This window comes from Ursus arctos, unplaced genomic scaffold (genome assembly GCF_023065955.2).
Source record: "Ursus arctos isolate Adak ecotype North America unplaced genomic scaffold, UrsArc2.0 scaffold_31, whole genome shotgun sequence".
NCBI lineage: Eukaryota > Metazoa > Chordata > Mammalia > Carnivora > Ursidae > Ursus > Ursus arctos.
This window is the reverse complement of record NW_026622997.1, coordinates 27584378-27603856: the sequence shown is the minus strand read 5'-3', so window position 1 is coordinate 27603856 and position 19479 is coordinate 27584378. Positions and strand designations below refer to the sequence as shown.

Sequence of the window (19479 nt, the reverse complement as noted above, 5' to 3'; positions counted from 1 at the left end):
CTCTCTCGCTGACTGTCTCTCTCTCTCTGTCAAATAAATAAATAAATAAAATATTTATAAAAAAAAAAGAATGATATAGTGTCCTTCTGTATCTCTAACTACAGTCTTTAGCTTAAAATCTAATTTGTCTGCTATGAGAATTGCTACCCCAGCTTTCTTTTGAGGTCCATTGGCATGAAAAATCACTCTCCATCCCTTCACTTACAGTTTGTATGTATCTTTAGGTTCAAAGTGAGCCTCTTGTAGACAGCATATGGATGGGTCCTGTCTTTTTATCCAATCTTCAACCCTGTGCCATTTCATGGAAGCACTTATGTCATTCATGTTGAGAGTGATTATTGATAAATATGATTTTATTGTCATCATGTTGTCTGTAAAGTCCTTGTTTTTATAGATTGTCTCTGTAAATTTGTATTCTATATCACTCTTGGGGTCTTTCCCCTTTTATAGAACCCCCCCTTAATATTTCTTGCAGGGCTCTCCTGGTGATCACGTCTTCTTTCAGTTTCTTCTGGTCTTAGAAGCTCCTTGTCCCTCCGTCCATTCTGAATGACAGCCTTGTTGGATAGAGTATCCTTGGCTGCATGTTCTTCTCATTTAGTACTCTAAATATGTTTTGCCAACCCTTTCTGGCTGGCCAGGTCTTTGTGGACAGTTCTGACATTATTCTGATGTTCCTCCCTCTGTACACAAGAAATCTCTTACCCCTCACTGCTTTCAAGATTGTTTTCTTGGATCTACGATTTGCGAATTGTACTGTTGAATGACATGGTATTGGTCTGTTCTCCTTGATCTTGGGAGGGGTCCTCTCTGCCTCTTGGCATGAATGCTTGTTTCCCTCCCCAGATTAGGGAAGTTCTCAGCTATGATTTGCTCAAATTAATCTTCTAGACCTCTCTCTCCACCCCCTCAGGGATCCCAGTAATCTGATATTGGAATGTTTCATTAAGTCATTAATCTCTCTCAGTTTGATTTTAATCTGTTTTTCCCATGTTGCCTTGGTTTCCTTTTTTTCTATCATCTTATCTTCTAGTTCACTAATTTGTTCTTCTGCTTCATTTACCCTGGCAGTCAGAGTATCCAGTTTAGACTGCATTTCATTCATAGCATCTTTAGTCAGCCTGATTAGATCTCATTTCTGCCCTTAAGATTCTATATTGTAATTACTATTTTTCTTAAGCGTAGATATCACCTTAATTATTATAACTCTGAAATCTATTTTTGACATCTTGGTTATATCCATAACCAATAGTTCTATGGCAGAGGCCACAGTCTCTGAATCTTTCCTTTGTTGGGGGTTCCTCCTCTTAGTTATTTTGTTGAGGGGTGGTTGAGGGATGTACAGAGTCCAAATTATTGACCAGGACCCAAGCAAGATGCACCTGTTTCATAGGCACCTTAAGGTTGTGGGCCTTTTCTTCTTCCAGTCTATCTTCTGGGGGAGGGGCGTGTCACGCTGTTACTCAGGCAAACTGTTTGGGCAGAGTTTCCCTGCCACCTTTGGGGGGGGGACTCAGTGAACTGGTTTTGGGGGGCTTTTGTTTTCTGGCAGCTTTCCCTTGCAGATTTCCACATCTCTTCCAAGAGTCAGAGCAGAAGTGACCATATCCAATCCTCTGTCTCAGAACAGAGGGATCGCAGTCTGCTCTTCACTGAGATAGGCCACACTGCCTCTGTTTCTGTCTGTGCTGCTAAAAACCACAGCATCCTGGGTTGTGCACCCCACATCAGCACCCCCAACCCTCGCTCCCAGGGCCAGGCATGTCTCTTCCCTATGTGCTTCTAAAACTGCAAGCTGCCCCCTGTTTGCATGGGTGCCCCTGTAGCTCCAGGATTGAGTCTGGGGGGTTGCCCTAAAGTCCTCTCCCCACTGCTAATGGTCTATAAGTCTGTGCCCACTCCCCAGAGGGGGAGGCTTTTGCCTTGCTGGCCCAAGAGCACAGAGGCTCCTTCCCCCTTCCATTTATATTCTAATACCTGCCCACATATTCACAGCTCCCCGCTTCATACCTCAAGATGTTCTGCTTGTAGAGATCCATACCACCAGAGATGTTCTGCTTGTAGAGATCCATATATATCTTCTGACATCTCAGGCTGATTTCCTGGGTGTTCAGAATGGTCTGGTAGATATCCAGCTCAATTCAGGGGACCCATTGAAAAAGAGTCCCCTACTCCTCTGCCATATTTTCTCCTCCTGATCTGCTATATTTCCAATGCTTTCTAATGAATTCTTCATGTCATTTACTGAGTTCTTCAGAGCCAGAATTCCTGATGGTTTTTTAATTTAAGTCTCTTTGGTAAAGTACTCCTTCTATCCATTAATTTTATTTCTGAATTCACGGAATTGCCTGATTTTCTTGTATTTTGTTGAATTCTGTCATGACAGCTATTTTGAATTCTCTATTACTTAGACCATAATTTTCTGTATATTTAGGTTTGGTTGCTGGAGAATTATCATTTTCTTTATGCAAAACCATGTCACCATGATTTTTCACTCTCTTTAATGAGATTTTCCTCTGTCAGATCATTTGAAGTAGTAAACACTTTTTGCATGTAGGTAAAGATATGTTAACTTTAACAGTTCACAGGTGGGCAACTAGAGGCCCTTCTTTTGTATTATAGCAGGTAGCAGAACAGCACAAGTTTTTGGTTTCTCTTGCCAGAGCTGTTTTGGTGGCTATTTAAGACCAGGCTTAAAAAAAAAAAAGTGGGAAGCTGACAACCAAGTACAGGCACAATGTACTAATCCTTTGGCTTTGGGTGTGCCCTGCAGTACAGGAAGGGAAATCCTCAAGTTCAGGAGTCCCAATGGAGCTGGGTATTCTCTTGCTGAATTCCCACAGCAGACAGGGCATAAAATGTTTCATCTCGTCTGCCTCCTTCCATTGACTCTTCCTTGCCCACACCACCCCCACCCTGTCACAGATGCTTTGCCTCAGAGGACCTGCTCTGCAGGTTAACAGCTCTGGGGTCCTCCAAATGGAACCCACAGGGCCATGTAGCTCTTCACTCAACCCTTTCCACCCCCAACCCTCTCTGTCAGAGAGGTCACAGATGTTGCCACCACTATAGAAGCCAGGGTAATAGGCCCCACCACTGCTACATGGGCTCTGGTCTCCAGGAGGCCCAATCCATACACCTTCAGATATAAACATGGGTGGATCATTTTAGCATCTTGATATGCTTTGGTGATGCACCTATGTTGGGTTTTGGATGTCCTACAAATTGTAAATAAAAGGGGAGAGACAAATGGAAGGACTCATGCTGCCATGATACTGACCTCAATCCTCACAGGAGTGATGATTTTAATTATTCTTTCAGAAATTACATGGACAGTTTCTCCACTTATTTCAAAAGATTCCTCTTGTGTGTTTGGATAATTCATATCACATCCATACCTTTCTTTCCTCTCCATTTCAAAGGAAATATGCCCATAGCCCATCCAAAAGTAATCCAGTGTCATAAGGCCACAAGGTATACAGAAGGGGGAGAAAACATGTCAGATAATATGTTAACATATAGAGTACTTAAAATATATACAAAAGTTCCAAAGATTACATGTATGACTTTATCATTGGAGTGAGTATTTTTAAGTTTGAAGATTCCTCCACTACCCTTTCCCACATACTGTGAGCAGTGCAGTGCCTTCCTCCAAAATATAGTTCAGTGTAGATGTTCTTATCATTCAGTGTCCAGTCAGGAGACAGAAATCACATCAGTCATTTTGACAGGGAAAATTTGATATAAAGAATTATTAACTAGTAAAAGGTGTTTAACTATGAGAGAGGTAAAAGAAAACTCTAAAGAAACAGGAGATACAGGAAGCAGACACTACCTTAGGACTGACGTAGAGTACCCAAAGAAGGAAGACATTTGGAAGAGGTAATACAGAGATTCTGTTTATTGGAGATGGTAGGACTGGGGTCTCCAGGAAAGAAAAGTTTTCCATCAAGCCACAGGTCAAGTCTGTTTGGCAGGAAAACTCCTACTAGTGAATGGCAAGATTCCTCAGGAAACAGTCCTCTACAACAGAGCCTGCTGCAATGCCATATTCATTCACCCAAAGGTGAGAGAAGCTAGGTCTTCTCCAGGCCACTGGCAGTAGTATCATAGCATTGAGAGAAAAAGCACCAGAACAAGAAGAGATTTTTCCTCTGCTATTTCTTGCTGTATCATTCTGATACACAGACTGACAAAGGCTAACATTGTTCCAAATCGCAAGAAAGAAACTATCCTGGGATCCTGCTCCAAGATCAGTAAGTAGGTTAAATACAGGGTAGATATGAACCCAAAGGCAATAAACTGATAATGCACAGAGACCACAACTTTAGTTACTCAGCTTCCATATACACCAATTTACCCACACTGGAGGTTTCATTTAACAACACACCTCCATATTTTCACTCATCTACAAAGCTACACTTACATGTGAAGAAGTTCTCACTCTTTCCCCAAAATGAAACACAGAGGCAGTCCCAGTCATTGAGTCAAGAATTGTTATATTGTTCATTCCTCAAGTTTAGTCACAATCCCCTTGACTATTCTGTTATCTAGAGACTATATTTTCTTAACTTAAATTCTATTTAGTTGACATATAGTTCAAATTGGTTTCAGGAGTAGAGTTCAGTGGTTTATCATTATGTATAATGCCCAGTACTCATCACAACAAGTGCCCTCCTTAATAACCATCACCAATCTATCCCATCCCCTACCCACCTCCCTCCATCAACCCTTCCATTGTTCTATGTAGTTAAGAGTCTCTCATGGGGGGTGCCTGGTTGACTCAGTCAGTTAATTTACAGCCTTTAGCTCAGGTCATGATCTGGGGTCCTGGGATTGAGCCCCAAGTCATCAGGCTTCCTGCTCATCAGGGAGTCTGCTTCTCCCACTCCCACTGCCCCCCACCCCCACTCATGCTCACACGCTCTCTCTCTCAAATAAATAGATAAAATCTTTAACAACAACAACAAAAAAGAGTCTGTCATGGTTTGTTTCCCTCTCTCTTTTACCCCTCCCAAATTTTCATCTGTTTTGTTTCTTAAATTCCACAATTCCTCATATGTGGAATTAAGGAATTCCATATGGAATTTGCCTTTCTCTGACTGCCTTCTTTTGATTAGCATAATACACTCCAGCTCCATCCATGTCATTGCAAAAGGCAGGATTTGATGACTGAATAGTATTCCATTGTATATATATATATATACCACATCTTCTTTATTATCTAACACTCATTGGGCATTTGGGCTCTTTCCATAATTTGATTAACGTGGACATTGCTGCTATGAACATTGGGGTTCATGTACTCCATTAAATGTGTATTTCTCTATGCTTTGGGTAAATACTGAGTAGTGCAATTGCTAGATCATGTGGTAGATCTATTTTCAGCTTTTTTAGAACTACCATACTTTTCTCCAGAGTGCCTGCACCAGTTTGCATTCCCACCAACAGCACAAGAGGATTCCCCTTCCTGCACATCCTAGCCAGCACCTATTGTCTCCTGTGCAATTGATTTTAGCCATTCTGACTGTGTGAAGTGGTATCTCATTGTGGTTTTGTGATTTTGATTTGTATTTCCCTTTTTATGTGTCTGTTAGCCATCTGGATGTGTTTTTGGAAAAATGTCTGTTCATGTCTTCTATTCATTCCTTAACAGGATTATTTGGTTTGTGGTTGTTGAGCTTAATATGTTCCTCATAGATTTTGGGTAAAACCCTTTAACAAGAATATCATTTGCAAATAGCTTCTCCCATTCTGTACCCTGCTTTTTAGTTTTGTTGATTGTTTCCTTCACCCTATCTGGGTGAAGTCTCAATAGTTCATTTTTGCTTTTGTTCCCCTTGTCTTGGAGATGTGTCTAGTACCAAGTAGCTATGGCCAAGGTCAAAGACATTGCTCCCTGTGTTCTCCTCTAGAATTTTGAAGGTTTCCTATAGAGGCTCTATTTTAAACATAACCATCAACACCTTGAATAAAATCAAAAGGGTAAGAAGAAGAGAGAGGAAGAAAACAGATCATAAATACAAATAAACACATCTATATGACAAGAAAGAAAAATATGCAAAGCTACCACAGTCCTTTTTTTCTTATTGGTCACAGGCAGGAACTGATATCTGTGACTTCTTTCTTCTACTTCTGATTCTGTGTCTTCTCATCTCTCCCAGAAGCACAGCAGGTCTGACTTCTCTACCTGTGGAGTGAATACACCTTCATGCCTGAAGGTCTGAGTCCTAAATAGTCTGGTGTCTTTTAGGTTGCTGTGGTTGATACCTTTGTCATTGGACTTGGAATTACTGAGAGGCAGTACATAGATCCTGGAACCGTGTTCATGATCAATGCTTTCTTCAATTCACCTGGCATCTGAAAACTCTCTTCACCATTCACATCTTTGTTCTAGTGGCAGTTCTGTTCTTTCCAACTGGTGTTGACACAAAAGGGGAACCCAGATCCTCATCCTTAATTCCTTGATGTAACACAGCACTACTTTTTCAAAGTAACAGAAATTTATAAAGATATGATAAGTGTGTTTCATCTCCTGCAGAATAAGAAGTTTATACAATGGAATATTAGACTCATCTCTTCTTAAAGTCCATCAGCCATCCATTTCTCCAGAAATTTTTGGATGACCAATGTCCCTGGTCAGAGTGTAGATTTCCCAAAACAGAGCTGATGACCCACCTGTAGCCTCTGGGTTCATCTGCACAACTCAAGCTAGATAAAACAAACACCATATAATTCTGCAGAGTCATTCAGCCCTCATTTCCTTTCATACCCAAACAATATAAAGACTTCATGAAATAATTTCTCTGACCAAAAGAAACATGACTTCCAATAGTAAAATTCAGCCTGTTCTAAATCAGCACAAACAACAGTCAACCCTTAACTTCTCTTACCTGAGCACAAGGCATGAACTGACTATTCTCATAACCACACCCCAAGAAGTCTGCATCCAGAGCCGGAGGGCAAGATACCATGTCATCCAGGGTTAACACCACAGGCTTTTGCCCCAGGGACTCTGCAGTTCCAGTAAGAGCCACCATGAGGAGTCTGGGACAGTGGTGGGGTTCTATGGGGACATAGCTTCAGGGCTGCAGGGGAGTAATGGAGATTCGGCCCCCGGGAGAGCACCATCAACATCAGAGACTGACTTGAGCCCTACCCCTGAGAGGCTTACAGGCTCCTCCGATGAAGAAGGAGGATTGTTAAGGGGCACAAGGATCTCTGCAGGCCCACCCATCACAGAGCAGATGGTCAAGGACACATCTCCTGACCTCAACATGAAGTATGGAAACAAAGTTCCAGAGGAGGAAGCTAGAGGGAAGGAGAACATGTGGGAATCATCAGTCATGTTGTAGAAGGAGACATCCCCTTCCTTGAGGTCCAGGAAAACCCCCACCCTGTGGGGAACTTGTCTACAGGATAGTAGAATCCGAAAGATAGAACAGGCATAATAATTTTCCAAATATCTTCCCACAGCCCAGATCCCCTTTTCTGGGCTCTCTAAGTGCAAGGATTTCCTGTCCACATCTCCCCTACAGACCCCTAGAGACCATTCACTTTTGTCTCCATTCCTGATCTCCACCACCCAGTAACAACGCCCTGATGTGATGCTCTCCCGACCTAGGATGCTAAAGAGTATTGTTGGGTCCTCAGCTGTATCCTTCAAGGTCACACTAGTCTTTTCATCAGAGACAGCAAGGCTGGGATGTGCAGACTTTGGATCCAGAGTGACAGACACTGCAGAGAGAATTACCAATCATTTGAGGTCTCCCCCTACCCCATAAGAAGGCACACATCACCCCCCAGACACCTAGATGCATGTGGGCAGGGCTAAGCCTCCTGAGATAAGAGTCTTGTGACTCATGTACACACCCCTCCAACCAGGAGAAGTAACCAAAAGACTGATCTGGGAGTTAGACATGTCACAGGGCACTTGAGAACCAGACTGGACTCCATCACTGAAGGGTATCTCTTTAGCATCTGATATCATCCACACCCACCAATCCCACCTTTGTGACTTTCACTGCCCCATCTGACCCCACCACAATTGACGGGGCCAACATCTGTATCATCACAGCAAGCTGAGGAGATGTCAGCAGCCATGAGGGCAGCAGTAGAATCATCAGAAAGAACTCAAAGTAACTCACAGGGCTGGAATTTCTCCTTCCGCCAATCTACAAGAGAACCACATGTTTCATGTTAAGGCTTTGAGAAGTCTGAACACATTGGTGTCTATGCCTAGTCTTCTGAAATACACTGATGCAGGAGTTACAGGGAAATATCTTTTGGAAATGTTCAGCTGATGCATTTCTCTCTCTCTCTCTCTCTCTCTCTTTCACACACACACATACACACACACAGCCATCATGCTACAGCCTTCCCATGAAAGCCAAGCCAAAAAGCTTAATACCAGGGCACCTGGGTGGCTCAGTCGTTAAGCGTCTGCCTTTGGCTCAGGGCGTGATCCCGGAGTTCTGGGATCGAGCCCCACGTCAGGCTCTTCCGCTGGGAGCCTGCTTCTTCCTCTCCCACTCCCCCTGCTTGTGTTCCCTCTCTCACTGGCTGTCTCTATCTCTGTCAAATAAATAAATAAAATCTTTAAAAAAAAAAAAAAGCTTAACACCACTGAGAGGCTGGATAACAACCTGAAAAAAGAATCTATGCCTGATTTCACTTTTATTTATTATTTATTTTTTAATAATAATTTTTATTATGTTATGTTAGTCACCACACAGTATATCCTTAGTTTTTGATGTAGTGTTCCATGATTCATTATTTGCATATAACACCCAGGGCACCGTGCAGTATGTGCCCTCCTTAATACCCATCACTGACCTATCCAATTTCACTTTTAAATTATACTTTCTCAATCCCCAGACACATATCCATCATGAAAACAAGGTTTTCTTGAAAAGAATGGGGGAGATCAAAATACAAATATGCAAGGCATACTTTAAAATACATGCACTTCAGTGGCTCCTGTGTGGCTCAGTCATTTAAGCATTTGGTTCCTGATTTTGGCTTAGGTATAATCTCATGTGGTTGGATCCAGCACCCCCATCAGGATCCACACTGGGCATAGATTCTACTTGAGATTCTCTCTCTCCCTCTGCCCCTCCACCCACTCCAACATGCTCTTTAAATAAATAAATAAAAATAAATAAATAAATAAATAATTAATTAATATAAAATACCTTTGTAAAATTTAAAAAATCAAAACACATGCACATAAATTCAGCAGAGAAGAGGGAAATGCTAAAGAATGACTATTTGATCATCATTCTTTCAAACAAATCCCAAGAATCACTGAGGCTCTCTAAGGAGCCTCACACATCTGGACCCTTGGCCTCCATCACCTCTGACTTCCCCTTCTCTGCTCTCACAGTCTATCCCTGATCATAAACAGAAATGAATCATTGAACACTAAAAATAATAATAATAATAATAATAAAAAGAAAAAAGAAACAGCCAAACAGTAAAAGCACATATTATACAGGTTGAAGTGGCTCAGATTTTTAACCCATCCCAGTGCTAAAGGATCCTCTGGATAGCTTTTCATTGCTTTAGGATCCCCCAGACCACACTCCTGTCCCAATGCCGCTAGAAGATCAAGATGATCTCATTATCAGAGGCAAACTTAGTTCGATGATTATTTCCAAACAGCCTAAAACAAATATAAGTCTTCTCAGAAATCTCTCAGACAGGTGTCAGGGGTTTATTACTTTTCATACACACAAATAACTTGCACACCCTCTGTGTGCGTCCCATTCAAACCACCACGGCTGTGATTTGTGTTCTCTATTCTGTCAGTCTTAGCCATCCAAAATCTCTCTAAAGGAATCTGAGGCTCTCTACTTTTCTTCTCATCTCCTCCTCTTCTCCCAACAAATTTTTTTCTTTCCTGATTTGAATCTCACTTTTCCCTGGTAAAGAATTTTAACTCCCCTACATTTCTCCTTTTGAAATCTTCACACATTGCCTCTAATAAACCTGACCAAGTTCAAGCCCATCAGGTAAGTGCAATATTTTTCTAAAAGAAAGGATAATAGTTGTGAACAATTATTAGTAATCTTTTTTTTAAAAAATACATACACAAGAGACTATGGACTCTGGGAAACAAACAGGGTTTCAGAGGGGAAGGGGGTGGGGGATTGGGATAGGCCAGTGATGTGTATTAAGGAGGGCACGTATTGCATGGAGCATTGGGTGTTATACGCAAACAATGAATCATGGAACACTACATCAAAAACTAATGATGATTAACATATGGTGATTAACATATAACATAATAAAAAATTAAAAAATAAAAATAAATAAAAAGTAAAAAATACATACATATCATATATCATAATGTCATTTAATATATAATACATATTAAATAATATAATATGATTATATATATGTTATGCTCTAGTTACACAAACATATATAAAAGATATTGTATATAATTGCTAGGTGGCTCACAGACCCCACCTCCAGGAATCCATAAATATCCTGGTGGCCCTGGATCTCAGGTCCAGAACACCTGCTCTAAAGTATTTATTTCCTCAGCAACTAAGGAGCCTTAAAGGAAGAGACCCAATTTGGACAGGGAGTCAGAGCATGAGGGGAAAAAAATGAAAACCAGCATGCCAGAAGTATAGCAAGAAACGGGAAAATTTAACCAGAGCCAAAAAAAAACGTAGGAATTTCAGGGTAAAATGTACTCAGAACCAACAATCCACTTAGGAAGACCTGAGTCCTACACAGGCAAGCTTGATTTCTGAAATCCTCTACAAACAACCATTTCTGATTTATAGCATCACTACCTTGTTCAAGACTCTCCTTATAAATGACCTCTCCGTTGTCAACGACCAATTAAAAGTATGAATTGAGCGAAGTGTGTTCAGAGGGTGTTGGTAACCCTAACAGTGACCTGCTGTAGAGGATGGGTCAGAATGGAGGCAGATCTGTGTTCCCAAGGACAGTCCTTGCAGTCTTCAGAAGAAGACAGAAGTGACAAGGGGAGCATGGACACCAACCCCATCCTGGTGTGGGGTCTGTGACATAGAAGGGGGCAGCTGAGGCTGGGGAGGTAAGATAACAGGAAACTGAGTCACTTACCTGCATATAGCTGTGCCTTCCTCCAGACTGAAAGGGAACACACCCTGGTGAGACCTCAGTCAGAACAAGCCTGCTCAGCATTGATCTACTGGCCCTTGCCTGTCCTCTGGGCTACAGGTGACAGTAGCTGCAGAGTAGGGAAAGGCTGGAGAGGAGAAGACCTCCTGCCATGGCTGACAGCAGAGTGTTGTGGGAAATTACCTGGACCACAGGTCAGAAAGTCTGCATTGCAGACTGAGTTCCACCCCTGTCTTCTGCTGCTGTGTCACCTTTGCCAAGCCAAGTAGCTGTCCCAGGCCTCAAAAAAAACTCAAAAATTCTTATTCTCTCTGTGGTCAATTTTGCTACAATTTGTCAAAAATTATACAATGTGAGGCATCAGGGTAGCTCAGTCAATTAAGCTTCCAACTCTTGATAATGGCTCATATCATGATCTCAGTGTCATGAGACAAGCTCCGTATCGGGTTCTGCACTGTGAAGCCTGCTTAAAGCAGGATTCTCTCTCTCCTTCTCACCCTATGCCCCCCATCATCTCCCCAACTGGCTGGCTCACACACACTCTCTCTCTCTCTCCCTCTCAATCTCTCTTAAAAAGAGTGTAAAATAAAATAAAATAATCTATATAAGAAAATTATACATTGTATGAAAAGATTATAGGGATAAAATATACATTATTTCATAACTGTAAAAAACCATTACTACATCCAGTGAATTTGAACACAGAGGTATTTGAGAAATAACCCAAAAGGAGAGGTGATTTCAGGCAGAGATGTGAGATGAACTCTAGGGTTAAAAGTGGCCAATCCTGGGGTGCCTAGGTGGCGCAGTCGTTAAGCGTCTGCCTTTGGCTCCGGGCGTGATCCCAGAAAGCTGGGATCAAGCCCCACATTAGGCTTCTCCGCTAGGAGCCTGCTTCTTCCTCTCCCACTCCCCCTGCTTGTGTTTCCTCTCTCACTGGCTGTCTCTCTCTGTCAAATAAATAAATAAAATCTTTAAATAAATAAATAAATAAATAAATAAATAAATAAATAGTGGCCAATCCTTCTCAGATAACACAATTGCTATTTGGGGGCATTGACAGCTCATTCCACCACATTCTCACACATAGTCTGTCCAGTCCTCTATCCGTCACTTTGTGATCACAACTTCCAGGAACTAGAGAAAACACACTCTCCCTGATTAGTATTATGTAGCTGATGTTACATTCCTAACCTTAATGACCCTATTATTTTATATAGTTACTTTACTGAAATCACAGAGCAGCTGGCTTTTGGATTCCAGGTTCTGACTGAGAACTAGTTGCACTGAAGGCTGAAAACCTAGCAATATGGTGGGTAGGTCAGCATTGGAATAAACCCAAGATGCATGACAGGCTCCAGGGACCACCATCACCCCCAGGTACCCAAGCATTGGCTGAGAAACAGTGGCCCAGATTAGGGAAAGCTCATGGAACAGGGTTCTGCCTCCCACCAGCTTCCACTTCTGCCCCAGGAAAGGGTCCTCAGTTCCTGACTGAAACAAGGAGAGGAGATACCTTGACTTAGGTGGAACAAGAGACCCAAGAACATCTGGACAGTCACTCACCAGCCAGGTAAACAGATTTCCTCCAGGCTGAAAGGCAACACAGGAAACAGGTGAGCTAAGAACCAGAATCTCCTACAAAGGGGACACAGAAAGTTCTGGAGGAAAAGCAGAACTTACCGAGATCTTCTTGGAGTTCATCTGAAAGAGAGTGAAAAATAAACATGAAGTCCCATCCCTAAGAATAGCAAACATTGCACCTGGCAAACCCACAAATGCACATCTCAGTATCCTAGAAGTTATAGGTCCAGTTCCATCAAGACTCCACAGCTCCAGCTGTCCTCTCTGGACCTCCTCAGCCACCCTCTCCAGGGCAAGGGCCCTCTGTCTACTTTTCCTCTGCACCAGCTGCCACACTCACAGGCCTTGGCCACTGTCCTGCCTTACCTCTGGTCTTCAGTGCCTCCACCTTTGCCTGCTGGTCCTCCTCCTTTTCCCTGTGGAGTTTCATCCATTCCTGCACCTCCCGGCACTTTGCAGTATGTTCTCTCTTGGTATAGTAGGCAGTCCCAAGGAGTAAGAGCATCAGCAAGGTCAGGATCACCATGAAAGCTGACATCCAGGGAGAAGTTCGGGGAAAGAAGTCCTCTGTGTCCGGCCAAACACACAGTCAGGGGAATGGCCCAGGACAGCCCACCCAGCACACCCAGGGACTCCCAGCCCCTCCCTATGGCCCTACTGGGAGAGGGAAACAGCACCGACCTGGGATGATAATGGCCATCGCCTTCTCCTGGCTCAGGATTGGGTTGAGGAGCGAGCAGGTCACATTCCCTGAAGAGCTGTCCCTCACAACTAGAGTGGCCTCCACACTGAACAGCCCTTCAGGATCTTGGGCATGGGTCTCAGAAAATGTCAAGAACTTTTCCCCACTGAGAGCTTTCCACCGCACCTCGGGCTTCGGAAACCACCCCGAGGCCATGCACACCACTCGGACCCCATCCTCCTCTGGCCCTTGGATGTGCACTTGAGGGACAGAGCCCACACCTGCAAGAGAGAAGCTGGAGAGCACAGGAAGACTACCCAGAGACCACAATGCAAGCAGAGCCTGACCATGCACAACTCCAAGGGCAGCATTGCTTTCTGGAGGCCCCACTGGGGAGTGAACACTGCAGGGAGCAAAGCAGGGGTCCTGCCACAGAAAATAGAAGGAGCATGGGGACCTGCGGCAGGCACAGAGGGCAGGACCCTTCTCCCCAACCATGAGGGTGGGTAGTCCACTGCCCAGAGTGACAGAAGGAGGAATTTGATCTCAGACTTCATCATTCTCTGCTCTTCTCACCTCACACACTCTCCAGGGCATCTGCTTGCACACCCACTGCCACTTGGTACATCACTTCCACCTTCAACAACCCTACCTACCTCCTGAGCTCCCTCCCCAGTATTCACATCCCTGGGGTTAGCTCTGCCGGGATTCCTCACAGATGCTTCAAACTCAAACCCTGAACTGGTTCATACTGGGCCCCATCCGTGATAGTCTGATGATGAAAATATCCCAATCCTTCAGCCTTCCCTATATCCAGCGGGCCTTCTGCCACATATATTTAGGGCCTTCACACTCTGCTTCTGGGCTCCATGCCGTGACTTGACTGGGCCACTGAGAGTTCAGGGAATGTGACTCTAGCAGAGGTTGGAAGCTGCTTGTGCCATTGCCTTGCCCTCTGCCATGGGAGGGACATGCTCAGACTAGCACTGCCTTTCCAGCTGAAACTGTCCTAGACCAGTCAACAGCCAGCTAAACAACACTATGTGAGCAAACCCAGCCAAGGTCCACTGTCAAGACAAATAAAAATTAAGGGTAAGAGGCTTAATTGTCCCTGTTGAAAATAGGGAAGAGAGGCCTAACTTTTTTTTCAGCATTTATTTGAGGAAACTTGTGACTGTGGGTGCTTTCTCCCCTCATTGAAACGTATGTAAGTCCCCAAATCTGCTGACTCACTTGATTCTAATTTCCAAACCTCTCTGAAGCCAAATGTCTCTCACCCACTGCCCCTACATGAAGTCAGACAGACAACGTTCCACTGTGTTACTATATCCATGCCTCCAGTCTTACTCTCCTCTCATCCATCCTGCCTCATGCTATCAAAGAAAACCCCCCAACCTTAGACTGTTCTGTTTAAAATTTCCTCACCTCTACATCTAAAACTCATTATGCAGCACAAAGCCTTCTATACTCTGACATCTGCCTCCAACCCCAACAAAACTCCTGTCCATTACTCCCCACTTGCCTCACCTACGCCCATCAGCATGCCAGCCCCAGGACTATTTGGATAACTGTTCATAACCACAATCAGCATTCCCTCCTTGCCCCATATAATCCAGACCGCAAACCAGAAAAGCCCTTTGCGAGAGTCTGGTGATCCCGAGTACCTGTTCAAGTGTGTGTTCCTCATGAGTTTTCCTGATCAATCTCTTCTCTGTGCAACTGAATCAGGAACACCTCTTCATTCTAAGATTACCCGCTTGCTACCACCCAGTTGTCTCACCAACCACGTGGCCTCCCTGTGTGTCCCAAAACATCACCCACACTCCTACCTCAGCTCTTTCACATGGGTGTTTCTCTGATTGGAACTCTCAACCCCAGATATCCATTTGGTAAAGTCCTACTAATCACCATCTAACATCCTCCTCTATAACCCTTCCGTTTACATTTTTATTGCTTTTAGAAAATAAAGTCTGCAGAACAGGGAACTTTGTTTGGTTCAGTGATGACTCCAGGTGCCCAGAAGGGGGGTTGACACTTTATAGGGATTTTATATAGTCACTCTGAATTAATGAATAAGTGAAGACCCTCCTTTCCTTCATCTGTAAAATGAGGGGCTGATTTTCTTGGCCTCAAGTTTGTTTCCAACTCCAATGCTACAGAACCCTAAATATAGATCGACAACCCACCTGCTACCTTCAGTTCCAAACTGGCAGATTCATAGAAGCTTCCCTTTCTGAAGAAGCAGGTATACATCCCGTTGTCAAAAGCCTGGACATTGTGGATGCGCACAGCAGCCTCCCCCCAGGTGAGGAATTCCTTCACCAGTGAGGTCCGCCCTGTGTACTGGGCCAACTGCTCCTCTCTCTGCTCCTGCTGGTTTTGATAGATGAACACTGCTTCTGAGAACTTGGAGCGGAACCACCGCAGCTCCATGTTCTCCACATTCATGGCTGGGGACACACTACACGGTAGTGTGACGTCCCCACGCAGCACTGCCACAATGGGGTCCGAGGGGCCAATCACCATGAACTCCTCTGTGAACACAGACATAGCAGTGAGAAAGCTGGAGAGATGCAGGATGGGGAAGGGAACACACTGTCAGGTGGAGGCCCAGGTAGGTGGGGATAAGCGTCAGATGAGAGGCCCTGATCTGAGGTACTTAGCTGTGATCACTCTGAATCAGGGCAAGTTTGCTTTTAACAAATTTGAGACACAGCAATGTTGTCACAGAGACTCCCTCAGCAGCCTGTGCTCCTGGCTCCAGGCTCTTCCATGAAGGACTCTAACTCAGTGGTTCTAACCTTCCACAGGCATCACAAACACCAGGAAGGCCTGTGAAACACAGACTGCTGGGCTCCACCCCCAGAGCTCCTGGTTCAGTTGGTCTGGGGTGGGTCCAGGAATGTGCCTTTCTAAAGAGGTAGCAGGGATTCTGTTACTAATAGTACAGGGACCACATTCTGAGATCCACAGCTCCAACCTGCCTCCTCTTAGGACAGGACTGAAAAATGACCCAAAGCCCCTGTGGCCTAGGTGGAACCTCTCTGCTCCTTCGGCCACACTTACGAACTTACCCACACATGCTCCTAAGTTAAATATTTGTCCCCATATTTTAGTACTCTGCTGAATTACATGTGCACTACATCTAGAGTCCACAGTTATTTCTGTTAAAACCTGCCCCCTCTCACAAGACCCAAATCACTACTTCTGACAACGGAAGGTTCACTTCACTGCCACCACCCCTCATAGGCTTCGGTCGTCTGAGAACTGATGGACATGTTGCTATAGGACACTTCTGCAGAAAGACCCCTGCTGGACCTCAGAAGAGTGACTTCTCACCTCCTGTGCTACTCAACTTTGGCTGAGTCACTATATGTCTCACCTGCAGGATGACAGTGACTAGGCTCCCTGTGACTATGCCATCTCCAGCCCATGTATGTGACTCTTCAACCTGTAAGCAATACCATGTCCCTCCTCTGCTCAAAACCCAGCAGTGGCTCCACAGTTCCCCACATGGCACACAGGCTCTATAGGGATGAGCCCCCCACTGCTCTCTGACCACCAACACTTGCTTTCCTCCCTCTCCCTCACTCAGCTCCAGGCAACACTTACCTCCTTGCTCCTTGAACACACAGGCACACTGCCAGTTTTGCCCTGGCTGTTCCACATGACAGAAACCCTCAATCCAGGGGCATCCTCACACGATGACACACCACCTCCACCAAGTTCATTTGCATCTCACTGCCTACCCTGGCCACCTTATGGAGCACTGCTGCCTGCCCTCCTGCACATCTCACTTCCACACCCTGCTCTACTTCCTTGTCCCATGCTCTGCACTCCTCTAACAGACGTAGATTGTATGGGGTTGTGGTATTTAGTATTCGCTGTCTCCTGCCAGAAGGAGCTCTGTGAAGACAGATACTCTGACATTTTGTACATAGAGTAGCACCTAACACACACTGGACACCCTGTCAGTATGTGGGTGTAGTGAATTAATCACAGAATAAGTGGTTAGATACCAATAGAGTCAGGAAACAAGAAATGAGGGGAAATTCATTTTCACACTTTTCATAGTGAAATTCACAATATTAATTTATAAGACATGAAGTCCTCATTAGACAACGGTCGTGGTCCCCTGCCCTTATTTTACAGTTCTGGGATTCTTCATAAATCTTTAATTACAACTAGCACTTGGGGGATCACCAGAATCTCTCTAGAGCCAGGGTCTCCACCAGTAGCCATCCATCCTGATGGAGACACCAGCAGAGTTCCTGGGGGCTCACATCCACCCCACAGAGACACAGGAAGGGGGAGGGGACACACTCACCTGCAGACCCCCCAGCAGGCAGCTGGAGGAGGAGAAACAGGGAGGGGAGAAGGGAGAGCAAAGAGCCCCTGCAGCAATCCTCCATTTCCTCAGAGCTGGGGAGACACAGGGCAGGAGGCAGGTGAACACCTACAGAGAGGAGGCAGGGCCAGCCCAGAGCTCTGGGCCCCAGAGCAGACAGCAGGGCTCAGGGCTGGCCACAGTCCCCAGCAGGAGCACAGCCTTTCCTACTGCTCATTATGCTGATGGGGGGGGGGGGCGGGGGGCACAACCCTGATGCCAAGAAAGCCCTCCCAGCCCTTCGGAAACTTTCCCAACCTGCTCTGTGCACAGGACCAGACCCTTCCCGCCTCAGCACAGGGACCTCGTCCATGTCTGCATGAGTCACAGGCCACACGCCCAGGGACACCAGGCCCAGACTCAGGTCCCTCCCCATGAAGGACATGCCAGCTCCCTTGTGCTGTTCCTCTGCTGCCCCAGAATTATGACCAGGGAATCACTGAGCAGCATGAGAGTCAGACTGTGTTCTCCCCAAGGACACTGTAGCTCCCAGCACATTCACCCTGTCCTGGGGTCCTTTGTTGAGTTCACCTGAATTTCAGGCCCCTCCCCCCCACCCAGCACTTGGCTGCTCAGGACGAAGGACCTTGCTTTCCACACACTCTGTGCCCAATTATCCATGATGGCTTAATAATCCCCATCTTCTCTGTCTTTGAGGAGTTCTTCCTCAGGATAAAGGATTCCAGGAGAGCAGGGGCAGCAGAGAGGATAAAATGAGCTCTGGGCAGAAAGAAGGGCTTCGAACCACTTATATATGGGGGCCAGCCAATGGTCCTGGGAAGGACAGATTCTGGGGCTGACTGCTAATGACTCCTCCACTCTCAGGCACTTGCTGTGTGACTTTCTTAGTTGAGATTCTTGACCGGCTCTGCCTCATTTCCTCATCTGCAAAATGGGGATAGTAACAAAGATATGAGGAGAATCCTAGGAATTTATGTATGGACAGTCAGTACATGTAATTAGAACTGTTACTAGTCCTAGTAATGCCACAGAAATGTCGCAGCCCTCACTGTAGTTGTGTTGGGTCTTCTCAGAGCCTCGTTATTATCCAGCACCACCACCCCCCAGCCTCACTACAATTTCAGCCTCCTCCTCACAGCCATCTGCTCCCAGCTTTCCTCTTCTTGGCCATAGATGTCTTCAGAACCCACTTACCTGCTTGAAAACCTGGGACTTCATAAGCATCTCTACCTCAGTAGCATGAGATCTCAGCTGCCCCCAGATCTGCTCTCAGAGATTGCATCTGTAGTCTCCTGCTCGGAGGCCCAAACCCCGCTTCCAGATCCAACACTAGTGCCACAGGTTCCTCTTGTCGGACAGGCAGGTATTCCCAGGAGAGTAGAGAAAACCAGCCTGACAGGCTGCAGGGGCCAGGGGGCACTAAGGACTCCCAGACAGAAGAATTCACCCTGCTCTGCCCCCTTCCACCATTTGAAAGTGAAAGCTGACAACAAGAAATCCAAGCAGACTCTGCCCTGCCCTCTGGACGGTGCACCCTCGTGATCAGGAAGGAAATGGGGAGACCAGAGCCACAGACACAGGGCAGGTGCAGGTACCCCGATCACCGTGCAGGGGGACCCACAGAGACACAGACTCAGCAATCCTTTCCTGAACACCTGCCACTCTCCTGGTCGCCTAACTGTTCACTACTAAGATGATACCATGTGGGTGTTGGTGCATCTCAGGTGCAAGAGCCTCCGTGGAG

The 19479-nt window shown here is 45.3% G+C and overlaps 1 protein-coding gene across 1 annotated transcript; it reads right to left on the bottom strand.

The window, feature by feature from the left end:
- Nucleotides 1–6136: 6136 nt before the first annotated feature.
- Nucleotides 6137–19207, bottom strand: LOC113243770 (butyrophilin subfamily 1 member A1-like). Its single transcript, XM_026482604.4, has 11 exons — nt 18930–19207; nt 18520–18659; nt 17715–17809; nt 15574–15921; nt 13387–13668; nt 13072–13272; nt 12805–12825; nt 12688–12714; nt 11104–11130; nt 8148–8174; nt 6137–7737 (listed from the first exon to the last, which is right to left on the bottom strand). Exons 3-11 carry the CDS (start codon nt 17797–17799, stop codon nt 7067–7069), a joined length of 1689 nt encoding a protein of 562 aa, XP_026338389.3. The 5' UTR covers nt 17800–17809; nt 18520–18659; nt 18930–19207; the 3' UTR covers nt 6137–7066.
- Between the last annotated feature and the right edge of the window lie 272 nt (nt 19208–19479).